Source organism: Toxotes jaculatrix, chromosome 17 (assembly GCF_017976425.1).
Source record: "Toxotes jaculatrix isolate fToxJac2 chromosome 17, fToxJac2.pri, whole genome shotgun sequence".
NCBI lineage: Eukaryota > Metazoa > Chordata > Actinopteri > Toxotidae > Toxotes > Toxotes jaculatrix.
In genome coordinates, this window is record NC_054410.1 from 14,066,489 (window position 1) to 14,080,445 (window position 13,957).

General features: G+C 40.9%; 2 protein-coding genes across 3 annotated transcripts; both read left to right on the forward strand.

The window, feature by feature from the left end:
- Positions 1-2,527: 2,527 nt before the first annotated feature.
- LOC121197335 (rho-related GTP-binding protein RhoV-like) lies at positions 2,528-3,530 on the forward strand. The gene is made up of 3 exons (XM_041060902.1): positions 2,528-2,684; positions 2,768-2,826; positions 2,906-3,530. Exons 1-3 carry the CDS (start codon positions 2,528-2,530, stop codon positions 3,353-3,355), a joined length of 666 nt encoding a protein of 221 aa, XP_040916836.1. The 3' UTR covers positions 3,356-3,530.
- An 878-nt stretch (positions 3,531-4,408) lies between these two features.
- On the forward strand, positions 4,409-13,867 carry LOC121197384 (zinc finger FYVE domain-containing protein 1-like). Of its 2 annotated transcripts, none has more exons than XM_041060973.1 (11): positions 4,409-5,858; positions 5,988-6,492; positions 7,554-7,768; positions 7,881-7,987; positions 8,103-8,211; positions 8,337-8,434; positions 8,665-8,782; positions 8,926-9,096; positions 9,330-9,510; positions 9,622-9,738; positions 11,477-13,867. In XM_041060973.1, the coding sequence occupies exons 1-11, from the start codon at positions 5,349-5,351 to the stop codon at positions 11,707-11,709; spliced, it is 2,364 nt and encodes a 787-aa protein (XP_040916907.1). In that variant the 5' UTR covers positions 4,409-5,348; the 3' UTR covers positions 11,710-13,867. The 2 variants fall into 2 exon arrangements, with proteins under 2 accessions (XP_040916907.1, XP_040916908.1); XM_041060974.1 differs by having other exon boundaries at positions 9,625-9,738.
- The last annotated feature ends 90 nt before the right edge of the window (positions 13,868-13,957 follow it).

A 13,957-nucleotide genomic window follows, 5' to 3' on the forward strand; every position in this document is an offset into this window, starting at 1 on the left:
GATATGCAACTGAAACTTGCAATCAGTTACTGCATTTACTTTTTAACAACCAGAGCAATACTTCAGGGCAATGTGGGGGGTATTTTAGTTCATCGTATATTTGAGTTTGAGTCAGTCAACATGAGTGGAATGATTTTTTAAGTCTGCTGTGTGTATTTTGTGGGCTGTCTAAGCTGCACACATTGAGAGACCCTTACTAAGCAGATTACCTCCATAAATCTGTGTCAGGATACATTTCTGCATATCTAGTCATGCAAAGAGAGAGAGAGCGTGAGAATGTAGATACAAACATGTTTACAGTAACAGATATGCATCTCAATTGACTACCTTTTAGTCCTTGAGCCACATTTTAAATCACTAGCTCGCTACTGACATCTGCTGCACAAGTTAAGGTACATGCAACCCTTGCAAACATATTTGCAGTTAGTTGCACAGTGCCTGCATTTTCATTTAAAGCACTGAAGAGAGGCTTGCTGGTTGATCTGTGATGATTAAAGAAGCTGTTACAGGAAAAGAATCTTTGGATGTAGAGATATTTAAAGACTGTTTCCTGTGTTTGACATTTACCTTGGATTAAGGAACAGCATTGTGACTCACAGCTGTCAGAGGGGTAGCATGGGAGCCGAGCTGGCAACACGATGTGTGTTTTGGGGGTGGGGGTGGGGGGTGGACCAGATGTTGTCCTCCTACCATGGGGAATAAACTCTATCACTCACACCGCAGGTGGTGGGAAAAAGAGGGAGAGAAAGGGAGAAGAGAACGAGTGAGTGAGAAACAACGGCAAACAGGAAGCAGGGACCTTACAACACAATGCTCGCAGAGTTTCCTGCAGGCTCAGACAGATAAGGAACAACACTTTGTTTAAAGCTACATTTTCACCCCCAAACATTTCCCGCTCTCTAAAATCACATCTTACAATGCTTGTACAATTCTTCTGCATTACAGCTGTGATATTGTGGAGCAGAAAATGTGGACTGTGAGTTCTTGAATTTGAACACAAAAATGGAGAAAAAGAAAAGACTCCTTAATGTCTAAAAATAATATAAACAGGTGAGTTTTATAAAAGCAAAACACTTGCAGCAAGACAATGGTACTATTATTACCAGTTATGACAAAGTAGACCTGCGTCATAAGAGCAGGGGCCAGGAACTAAGATGCTGTATGATGATGATGATGAGGATGATGATGAAGAAGGCTTGATCAGAAGCAAACATGACTACCTGCATCATCACATGCACACTTCTTAACACAAAGCATAAATCCCACAGTGTTGTGCCAAAAGCAGTTCCATGAACAAGGCGATGTGTTGGTATTTTGGCCAAAACTTTTTATATTGCTATTATTGCTACTGCTATTGCTATTAATGGTAGCTGTAAGTGAATGTTTACTGTAGGAGACCTGTGAAGAATACAGCATATTCTTTGTGTGTGTATTTTTGAACCCAGTCACCCTGAAAAAGACAGGATGAAACATGGCACATGAAGTTTCTGCTGTGAACATCAGCTGGTGATAGACTAACAATGCCCCCCTCAGCTGTGGCCTTTGCCCTCTTACATGGGAGAGTAAAACTGCCTGCTAGTGCCTTCATAACACTGAATTTATTTATCAGGCAACCAAGTATGGGGGGATATTAAAAACTTCTGTGACACCAGGTTACTGAGATATGATGCTAAAAGGGCATGGATGCTGAAAGCTATGCTGACAAATGATTAAACGAAGCATGAAATGAAAAGCAGATCGTTTGTGAAACGTGACAAACGTAGCTTTCCCTCTTGAAAAACAGAAACACTGAAGCCACTGCCCACTTATATTTAAATTTTTCCTTTTGCGCCTGACTGACCTTGATTACTCGACCATCAAAGTAAAAAAGTAAAGCAGTGCCTGGAGAAAACATAAGGCGGACACAAAACATGCAGAGGAGGATGCTGGAGTAACACCGACCTCTACTGACCAACGGCGGTATTACACCCAGTTGTTGCATTGATCCAGTCCAGTTCTGAACAACGGAGATCGCAACGTATTTAAAATCGGACTCTTCTTCGCCTTATTATAATTAGCGATATCATTATGCCAAAAATTTTACTGTGGACTATTAATGTGCCTTATTTTAAATTAAGCCACGTCATCGGTTTTCATTTATGAGGGTTAATCGAAATAAAGTCATTTTGTTAAAATGTATAAAGTTAAATTTATTTATTTATATTTACAAAAAACAGGCTGTCAAAATTAGACCCGTTGATCTATAAAGACATATTATCCTTAATGTTACTGTATGAGCTGACCTTTACCAGTGGTCAGCCCGTGTTTGTGGGAGTGACTACGTAAATCTACATCAAAGGGAAACAGTCAAAGAGTTAGGGGATCACTCATCTGATTGGGTGCCTTTGTTCTTTCAAATCGAGGTGCCCTCCAGCCTTTATTGGCACCAACGGGCCCCTGGGGGAGAGGAGAGATCTTTTACAGTAAATCTGCACTCCTGCATGCAATCACAAACTGCTGGGATAATGGAGAAATAATACAAGGAAAGATGGCACAGGTCAGCCAGAGACCAAACAGGCTGAGGGAAGAGCTGAGCTGCATGCTGGTTGGTGATGGAGCAGTGGGGAAGACCAGCATGATTATCAGCTACATCTTCAATGGATACAACAGCGAGTACAGGCAAACAGCTTTTGATGTTTTCACTGGTAAGTAAAGAGTGTTTTCTTTAAAGACCAGTCGCTGCTTGACTCAGCAATAAAACTAATGTCTATTTTTACCTGACTTCCAGGTTTGGTTCATGTGAATGGCATCCCGACTAGAATCAAACTGATAGACACAGCTGGACAGGTAATATTTCATGCCATGATTTCTTTAACAGACCAATTTTAGTCCTCTCCTCTTCATCTCTCATTGTTTCATCTGTCAGGAGGAGTTTGGCCATCTCCGCTCTTTGTGCTATGCACATGTGGATGTCTTCATCCTCTGCTTCAGCCTGGTTAACCCTGTCTCCTTTGACAACATCACCTCCAAATGGATCCCACAGATCCGTGCCAGCAACCCAACCTCTCCCATTATTCTGGTTGGAACTCAGTCAGACCTTCGCCACAACGTGGACATCCTTATTCATCTGGATAAGCGGCGCACCAAACCAGTGAACTTTGGCCGGGCCAGAAGGCTGGCAAACAGAATCAGAGCTCATGACTACTTGGAGTGTTCGGCTCTAACACAACACAACCTCAAAGATGTGTTCGACTGTGCTGTATCTGCTGCCATTGAGCACAAGCACACTGGTACTAAATCTAAAAAGCTCAGCCTGCTGAAACGTTTAAAGACTTTTTGTGATTGTGGATGGAGGAAGATCTACAGGTACATCTGATGTGGAATCAAAGAGTGGTTTGTTTTCAGACTTTTATGACAAACCATGCATTTTCATTAAAATATCTCTCTGCAAAATATGGACTGTGCACTAAAAGAACAGGACTTAAAACCTGTATTGATGTCTTGGTTTAAAGTCCTGTAATAAATGTTGTAATGAGTATTTTAAGACAGTTACATATTCTGCTCTTTTTCCCTTGAGTGTTCATGTTGTGTTTGTTGCTTTTGTTCATATTTGTGTTTGTGAGTTAAAGTTTTTTAGTAAATGCACTACAGTGTAACACGTATTTCATTGCCTGTTACTGTGTTTTCTTTCTGTGTTTTAATCAACGCATCTAAAACCTTCATTCTGTAGATCCTGCAGTAGAAGAGACTGTCAGTGAGGAAACGGAGGGAAAACACAATGCGCCATTTGGGACAAATGGTCACCTGCTGATCCTTTGAAGTGCTAGTTTACAAGACAAAAGCTATTTAAATCCATCCTCTGATTGAAAGCTTATCTTGAGTCATGTTTCCAACAATTACTTTTAAAACACCAACCCACAAGGAATTTTCTTAAGTACAGTGATGACTGAAGATTTATTTTTAATTGCAGCAGTAAAAGTTTGCCCAAGGTGGTTGTGATTTCTAAAGAAACTGTGCTGCAGTTCAAACAAATTTATTTTGGCACTTAGAGTTTTGTACAACACCAACTCACACCATGAGAACTATTAGATTTTGTTCATTTTCTGTATTTCCTGTGTTCTATCTATGCAACGGCTAAGGTTGTTAAGTTAAATATCATATCATATCATATCATATCATATCATATCATATCATATCATATCATATCATATCATATCATATCATAGTAGATTAACATAAGATCTAAAAGATGCATGTTTTTGAAAACATGTTGGCAGCTGCACAGAACACAAACAGGACGGTCTGCCTTACAGAACTACGTTTCCCGTCATGCAACGGTACGTTTACCCTCCTCTGACCCTGTGACTGAAAATAATCTGATCAGCTGATCTGACCTGGCAACAAAATAACGTAGCTAGAGAAGAAATCTGCTAGGGAGGGGGCTGAAGAACAAAACAATGACACTGCTCGGAGGGATTCAAATACAGTAACACTTTTAAAAGACTTTTTAAAAGCCGAATCGCTCGGATTCACCTCCCGTTTTAAAGCAAAAGAGTCTGCGGACATCCGAGCTTTTGACATCGACTGGCTGTTGTTTTTGTTGATATGTTGTTGCAGCTCAGTTGACAGACCGGAGGCTAGCTGCTTGTTTGGACGGCTATGGACTGTTAGGGCTTGCTTGCTTTCTAATTACAGCTTTTCTTTGGAAACAGTTGAAACTGTCCGTGGAAACTAGCTAGCTGAAAGCTAAGTATTCCTGTTTGGTTGCCAAATTGTTCACCGAGTTTGCTGGCTGAGCTGTTGAGGGTCAGTTTGCTAGCTAGCCTGTTGTTAGCAACAACATTTGCACATTCATCTCTTCAGGGAGAGTTCATTGTCCTGGTCGGTACAAGCTATCTGTACAGGTTTCTGTATTATTTTATAGTTTTAATCACTAACACTAGATTACATTTTTATGTAATGCTGCACCTAATTGCTAACCTTAATGCACGAACAAGCTAACTGTTAGTGGTTAAAAAAGATAGCAGTTGTAACTCAAGGAGACGGCTGTTCATATTTCATTAGCTCACTGTTAGCTGCACTAAATGACATTATTGAAACTGTTGAAAGTGTTTCAGATTCATGAATGCGAAAACTAACTTTTTGAATTGTACATATTATTGTTGAGACCGTCTTGTTACAGTTAGTAGATCACCCTGCGTGTTAACATGCAGCTGTTTTAAGTTTATTTAGTCAGTAGTCATTTCAGTTTACCAGTATTACCATAGGTTGTGCATTTGTTGTTAACTGCTATTGGAAATAGTTGGTGCTGTTGTCAGAGCTGTTCCAATAAGCATTGCTCTGTATTCAAGTTTACCTTGTAGGAAACGATGAGTGGGCATGGCTCATCTTCAGAAAAGGGAGTTAATACTAGTCTAATATGTCAAGAAAATTATGCCTGTGGCGGCTCTGAGGAGGCTGCCTTTGAGTGTGATGAATGCAAAAGCCTGCAGTGTGTTCGTTGTGAGATTGAGCTCCACAGTCAGGAGAGACTGAAGAACCATGAGCGGGTTCAAATAGGTCCTGGGCATGTCCCTTACTGTGACAACTGTAAAGGAGGTAATGGAGACAATGGCAAACGCCATAGGTCTGTGGTCCGCTGCCAGAACTGCAAAGTTAACTTGTGCCAAGACTGTCAGAAACGCACCCACAGTGGAGGCAACAAGAAGAAACACCAGCTCACATCTTATCCTCCACCACCTAAACCTGCAGAGGTCAACTCTGTCCAAACATCTGTTCAGCCCCCTGTTCAAAGAGCCGATGAGATCAAATCTCAGAGAGCAAAACTCCTGGAGAAGGTTTTCAGTTTTCTCTTGGTTGATGAGAATGAGGAAATGCAGGTGAGTTGTGCAAAAGTGACACTTGTTGTTGAATAGGATCAGAGTACCAAAATGTCTCATCTTTTTGTATAAACTCTTGTTTTGCAGTTTAAGTAACTCATTTTCACTTGTAAACTCTCTCTTCCAAAGATAAAAGATGAGGATTTGTTTATAAAGAGCCTGGGCTGTGACCCCGGCCAGCTGCTGAAGGTGGTGTCCATCTTCGGTAACACAGGAGAGGGCAAATCTCACACCCTGAACCACACATTCTTCATGGGGAGAGAAGTATTCAAGACCTCTCCCACACAAGAGTCGTGTACGGTGGGTGTGTGGGCGGCATTTGATCCCATCCACAAAGTAGTGGTCATTGATACAGAGGGGCTGCTTGGGAACAGTTCCAAACAGGGCCAGAGAACCCGTCTCTTGCTCAAGGTGCTCGCCATCTCAGACCTCATCATTTACCGCACCCACGCTGACCGTCTGCACGATGACCTCTTCAAGTTTCTCGGGGACGCCTCGGATGCCTACTTGAAGCATTTCACCAAGGAACTGAAAGCCACGACGGCCCGCTGCGGCCTGGACGTCCCACTGTCCACCCTGGGCCCTGCGGTGGTCATCTTCCATGAAACAGTTCACACTAAGTTGCTTGGCTCAGGTACAACATCCCAACACTTCTATTACTCCTGCTAGAAATGGGTGGAATATAATTACCTAATCAGCTACTCATTTATTAGACAAGTCAAAGCTTTAAATAGAATTTTACTTAAAAATTACACTTAGACCGGCACATTGTGACTGAATCACCACGAATGTAGATTTGCATCATCATAAAGGATGCGAGGTGCTGCCTTTAAAGTAAACTGATGGTTAAACACAGCAGATAATTACAGGTTTAGCAAATATTAGCCTGTAGTGTTTTTCTTTCTTTCTTCCTCATCACGGGAGGAGGCAGCCGGCATTCCAACGTTTTCAGAAATGTGTAAACACTACCTCTTGAACCAAACAGAAAACTGTGTCAGCAGTCAAAAATGACACATAGTAAAACTGTAATTACACACTTGTGCAACAATACCAGTTTTTTGCATGTTTTAGTCCAGTTGCTACAACTCATACTTTACATTACTGTCAGCCAATGGATCCAGTTCAGTACAGTTTAAAGACGTTTTTTGTACCATGCAGCCACTGGTTTCTATTCATTTTGCAGTGATAAGATAATCTGCTTGCAGAGGCATGCATGGTGAGCATCATGCCTGTTTGTACTGTTGTCAGATTCACATTATCACTGAACGCTGTACATGCAAGTTATTTTAGGAACTCTGTGCTTAAAATGAAGCAACACAGATTAAAAAAGGCATGTGTGTGAACTACTCAACGCTTCTGAGAAAAATGCATTCAAAATATGGTAGGACTTGGTGTATAAAGTTCACATGATTTGTAGTAAATGTGCTTAAACATGTAGGAAGACTGGTATGAGCCTTAAACACAACAAATACAAGGAGCTACATGTGTTTGCTCATCATTATGCATTTTTTTTGACTCATGGCTTCTCAACTCTGATGTTTCAGGAACGCAGTATTTTTCTTCCGCATATTAAAATTGGTACAGTGAAGCACAATAATTTGACAAATGTGTTGAATCGGATGTTCTGATAAGCCTATGCTAACAGATTACCTGCAGTGTATTGTTAAAACATTCTCCGTCTTTGTCTTGTTTTAGATAAGTCATCTGAGTCAGTAGATCGGCTGCTCTTGGAGCGCTTCAGGAAGCTTTCCCGTTTTCCAGAGGCCTTCAGTTCTGTCCAGTACTGGGGCACCCAGACTCTCACCCCACCTACTGACTTCCGTGGCCTGCAGAATAAACTGGAGCAGCTCCTGGATAACAACGCCACCCGTTCCCCACGCACTCCTGTAGTCATCTTCAAAGCCCTACAGGTAGGACTGCATAAAGTAGCAGCATTCAGACTGGTTTCTTCTTGTGGCAAATCAAAAACAGAACTTTATTTTTGTAAGTTTTATGTTATAATCCTCTGGTTCTCTCCTGCAGGCACTGAGTGAGCGCTTCAATGGGGAAATTGCAGGCGAGCTGGTCGCCCACAGCTGCTTCTTTCCTGATGAGTACTTCACCTGCTCCAGCCTGTGCCTCAGTTGTGGGTCAGTACTTCTAGCCTTTTTTTAAAAAAAATTTTTTTTAACCATTATTATCTAACCTTCATTCTCTTGCTGTTTTTAAGTGGTTTTACATTCTGACTTATTACCTTCAACCTAGGTCTGGCTGCAAGAACAGCATGAACCACTTAGGAGAGGGAGTGTGCCATGAGGCGAAGCACCGCTGTCGTTATTCTGCTCAGTATGATAATCGTATTTACACCTGTAAGGTAAGAACAGTATCTCACCTGTGTCACTAAGACAGACCTGAACTTTCTCTATATATTATTGACTGTAATTTTCTTGTTCCATAACTGATGAGTCTAATGTTAAAATCATTGTGTGATCACCTCAGGCTTGCTATGAAGGAGGAAGGGAAGTGATAGTTGTCCCTAAGACCTCAGCTTCCTCAGACTCTCCATGGCTGGGCCTTGCCAAATACGCTTGGTCTGGGTGAGTATTAGGAGAGTGACCTTCAGGGTCATATGTAACTAGGGTTGAGTTAGGCTTATGTTACCTTTACAGAGCCTAATTTTAGCACTGGTGTTCCACACTCTGACCTAAAATCTAATATTTGTATTCACGTTATCCTACATGTCCCCAAATAACACTGAAAATACACGTGTAAACATTTATATTTTCACAGACTCAGTTGACAGACAGATTTGTGTGTGTATGTTCAGGTATGTTATTGAATGTCCCAAATGTGGAGTGATCTATCGGAGCCGTCAGTACTGGTATGGAAACCAGGACCCTGTGGATACAGTTGTCCGCACTGAGATCCAGCATGTATGGCCAGGGGTAAGAGGAACGAGCAATTTAATTTTATTTAACCAACACAGACTTCTTTTCCTTGATTATCCAGAATCCTACAGGCCTAGAATTATGCGTATGAGTAACCATTTATCTACTGATGTAGCAAAAAATCTGTTTTCTATTTGCAGTCAGATGGCTTTTTAAAGGACAATAGCAATGCAGCACAGCGTCTTCTGGATGGAGTCAACCTAGTGGCCCAGTCTGTGTCAGAGCTCAGTGTCAAACCTGCCAAGGCCGTCACCTCTTGGCTGACAGATCAGATCGCCCCAGCCTACTGGAAACCCAACTCCCTCATCTTAGTGAGTGACACACAGCCCCACCCTCTGCCACCCGCCACCAACAGCCAAGTCAACACTTTAGCGTCCAGAGGGATGTTTACTGTCTGTGGTGTCCTGCGCCTATTACACAGTCTGTGTTTGCTGCAGGTCACAAGATAAAACTTGGAGAGACTCAGATTGCGTCCTCTTCCCTCTAGCTCTTGGTCAATAACAGCTTCTGTTATTATTTCTTTTTTTTTTCCCTCTTGTACAAGGTGTGCCATAAGTGTCACACAGTCTTCCAGGACAACGACACCAAGCATCACTGCCGTGCCTGTGGGGAGGGTTTCTGCGATGGCTGCTCTTCCAAAGCTGCACCCGTCCCTGAGAGAGGCTGGGGTCTTGCCCCTGTCAGAGTCTGTGACGTCTGCTTCGAACAGAGATCTTCATATGCAGGTACACGCTCCCCTCAATAGTGTCAGATGTCCCCTGTTTTTCATCATCTGCGTGTTATGCAGCCGCTGATGTTGCGTGCGCTGTGACTTTAGCAAAGATGTTTTCTTTTAGCAGAGCTGCTTGAAGCAGAGCTCGAGGAGGAAGAAGGTGGAAACCTGGCCAGGAAGGTTGGGGAGGCAGTCACCAACACCATAGGGGTTGTGGTGACTGCTATTGACATCCCACTTGGTGAGTGTTGCACAAAACAAAACCCAAAGATTGTTACGTAACAAATAACAAAAGAGTAAATATGAGTGTATGGATACAACGCCCTCTGGTGGCAGAGGTGTATCATACTTATCTACAGCAAGAAAGAAAAGCAGTGATCTCTTGTTTCTAGTTTGAACTCTCAAAGATATTATGTAGGAGTCTGGCCAACAACGCTGTCCTTATAAGGAATATGGGATACCCTAATGGCCTAATTGTTATAGAACCTGTACTGTTACCAAAACTCTCACAGCTCTCTTTTAACTCACTGTAAGTCATGCACATGTCCAGGATCAAGGAAACAGCTGATATATCAAATGACTAAATGACTAATATGTAGGAAAAATAGCCTCAGATGACTGACATTGAATTAAAGTTTTGTCTGTTTCATTAAGCAGATGTTCACATGCCTTTAATTTGTTATTCTTGCCAGCTAAATGTTTAAAGGCTACAAAATGTGCCAGTAACTCTGTTCACTTCGTTTTTTGAGGCTTCCTGCCGCAAACTTCCAAACATCAATGTTATTGATATTTAGAAGTTGCTCACATGACACACATCTGTAAATATCTCTCAGTGCCTGTTACGTACTCGGGATCAGTCACTCCCATACTCTCTGCACTAACATCTAGAAGGCATTTTTGTTCTGTGTTTATGAGAAGAATATTTTTGTAACAGCTGATATGACATGTTTCTGTCAAGATAATCCAAAATGTGGATCACACTGAGGAGATGGGCTTTTGCGGAGTGGGGACAGTTTGTAAAATGTTAACAAGATTAAATGTTGTACTCACTCAAATACACACCATAAATCATAGACTCTATTTTACCTTCGGGTTGTTGTCTCATGCATGTCTTTAGCAAACTTCAAACAGTTTGTTTATCATTATTAATGTATATTATGCTGCAACATAAGCCTACTGTAGATCTATATTTACCAGTAAAGGGCATAGATGAGTATGTTTTTGATAACCTGATATCCTGCTGAGAACACCATCCCAAAAATACCCCGGAGCAAAGTCTGCTCCAATCACAACACAATTAGCCTTCTTATTTCCAAATCGAAATCTTCTTTTTGTGTTTACATGGTAACAAGACAGATAAGGACATTTTACTTCAGACAGTAGTATAGCTAGGCAGCACAGAAAATGCTAAAATAAAGTAATGGTAACTGAGAATTGAAAGTGTTTTAATATCAACAGTAGAAGCAGAAGTTAGTGATGCGCATCAGGTATTTTAAATACAGAAAGCAAATGCAAATACATGGAGGTACTGCAGCATAAAACCAAGTGGAATGGAAGTGGCTCTCAGAGTGTATGTGCCTCTAAATTAAAGGAACAGTTTGGTATCTTGAGAAATACAAGCTAGGGGTTTGTGTAGTCGCCAGGCAATGAGCGGAGACTCCAGAAATTAAATTTAAACAAATAAAATATGACATGCTAAGTAGTGAGCTTTAGAGTTCTAGTAGGCAGGATATATTACCTTTGGACAGCGCCACGCTAGCTGTTTCCCCCTGTTTCCAGTCGTTATGCTAAACTAAACTCAACGACTGTTGTATTGATCTTCTGGACAAGAAAGCTAATAACATTTTTTTTTTAATGTCCACGCTATAAAATTTAAATTGACTACCGTGTGCCTTAAATGTAAAAGACAAACTGTTACCTTACACTATGACCAGAAAGTGTTTGTGTATGAACGTATTTATGCTATATATTCCCTATAGGCCTAGTGAAAGACGCGGCCCGTCCTGCCTACTGGGTGCCTGATCAAAACATCCTGTCCTGCCACAACTGCCAGCGCGAGTTCACTGCCAAACTGTCCAAGCATCACTGCCGCGCCTGTGGCCAAGGAGTGTGTGACGACTGCTCCCCAGAGCGTCGGCCGGTTCCGTCCCGGGGCTGGGACCACCCCGTGCGCGTGTGCACCAGCTGCAACCAGAAACCTGGAGAACTTTAACAGGGTCGGCCTTCCTTCCTCAGAGCACCAGAGAGAACCACTCACTCACTCAGCTCGCAGTCTGTCACTGCTTTACCTCTGTTACTCCAATGGTTCTGTCTTGTATCTGTGGCAAGGAAGTTTTTAGGCATATAAATAGGACATTTAGCAGATTTGGGATTTCAGAGTTCCTGTGGCCTTTGTAGAACAGCTAGAACATGTAAGTTACTTGACCGAGTGCGAAACCCGCATTTCCACTCTGATTATTCACAGAGTGAATATTTTGATTCTTCTTGACACAAATCCCTAATTTTACGTTAAATAAGGCTGTTCAGCTATTTTTGTACTATCAGAAAATATATTAAAAAAAAGTATCATTTAAAGAATATTAGATAGTTGAACACCCCATGGGGTTGGTGTGATTAGTTTCCAGCAATTCTTATTATCGAGCATTGTTTCTCTAATGTAGTACGTATAATGGCAAGGAGATATTTTATATCCGTGCAGGTGTATCTGCAGGCTCCACTGCATGCTGTATTGCAACATTTTAGTTTTTGCACTAAGCCTTTTTTCAGCTGTTATAGGCTGTTGCTTACCATGGCCAAAACCCAGATATCCAGATGATCAAGTAGTCTGTCCCAAACTGAGCTGAAATCTAAGGTCTAGAGTGTGGATATCTGGTGTGCCAAAAATCATTCAGGTCACTGTGTCTGTGCTGGTATGATGTTTATATTTTATCATGTAATTTGTGGTTGTATGAAGACATAGAATTATGTTAGAGGAGTGTACATTTGAAATGTTGAAAATTATTTATGTATTGAAGAAAAAAAAATACTTATGAGCACTCTGGCTTGCATGACAGTCTGAGAGATCCATGGCCTTTTACTTGTTCAGAGTCTCTGAATAAACCTCACGATTTATTTTACTGAGCGGCATTTTACCGTATACGTGTTATGAAATGTAGGTATTTCATGTTCAATGTTCAATTTGTTTTCTTGACACCTTGATTTAATTTTTTTTTTTATATTTATAGTTGATGTTTGCTTGCTTGTTTTGCAAAACTGAATAATATCCAAATTTGTCTTCGAACCAGTTTTACATATGACACTCAAGCCTCCAGGTGTCCATAGACAGTCTGACAGTATAAGGACTCCTTGTTCAGCTCATCGCAGCTAGTATTTCCATTATTTTACATCCGTTATTGAAAGATATTGTATAATTTTTTTTCTGTTTTTTTGTTTGACATTAGTTACTGTATGGATATTTATATACTTTGTAGTGACCGTATTTGAACCACACCTTCTCCCCATTGTTTTTCTTTTTTTGTCTTTCAGCATTACAACAGTAAAACAGATGCTCAAATGTGGCAGTGATGAAATACTGAACCATATTTAGTGACTGAGAGCTTTAACTTGTCTTGCATCATTACTACTTTTGTGTTATTGAGTAATGAGACTGTTACATGTGGATATCATACAAAGCACAAGGTGATGCCTTTAACATGTTATGCTTGTATTTTAATGTTGAAAAAAGGGGTCTTTGTCGATTGTAAGCATTGTAGATAAAGTTAATTCTCCCTTTGCTCCTTAAGTGGAACTTTTTGGTTCTGATGTCTGATGTTGTGTCTGCCTTGTCTCAAAATAGATTTATCTGTCTGAATGTTGCATCACACACACCCTCCTCTGAGGTGCTAATATTGCACAGGACAGAATAGGAAATACATCACGTCAGATCACTTGTGCTGGACTTCATTCCCATACAAATTTGTGTACTCTGTTGCTTCAGATATCATTTGTGGTTTCCAGTTGGTTATTTTTTTTTTTAATTAGGTAGGGTTCTACTACGAGCTCTCCTCACCTACACACTACAAATCAAGCAGGAATGATTGATGCATTTTAAACTGTTGGAAACAGTGATGTGTGGATACTTGCAAAAATTGGTGGAAGATTTGCATACGATTAAAGTTGTATCAGCTTCCGTCTGTCAGAACGTAATCTGGAATTGCCTCCATGTCTTTAGTGTGTGAATTTGTGTGTTTTAAATCTCCCAGTGTCATACCACTCACTGTACTGTATGTGGGAGGAATAGATCGTGTGCACGCCTGTGTATTATGAGCCTTGCTTCTACTCCTCTCCAACAATTCAGCTTCATATAAAGTGAGGGAAAATTATTTGCCTGGTGCTTATTGATGAAGTTGATAAATGATTTATAATTATTTTAATAAATAATTAAACACAAGCTTCCATGTTGATAATTCTGTGCCACTCGC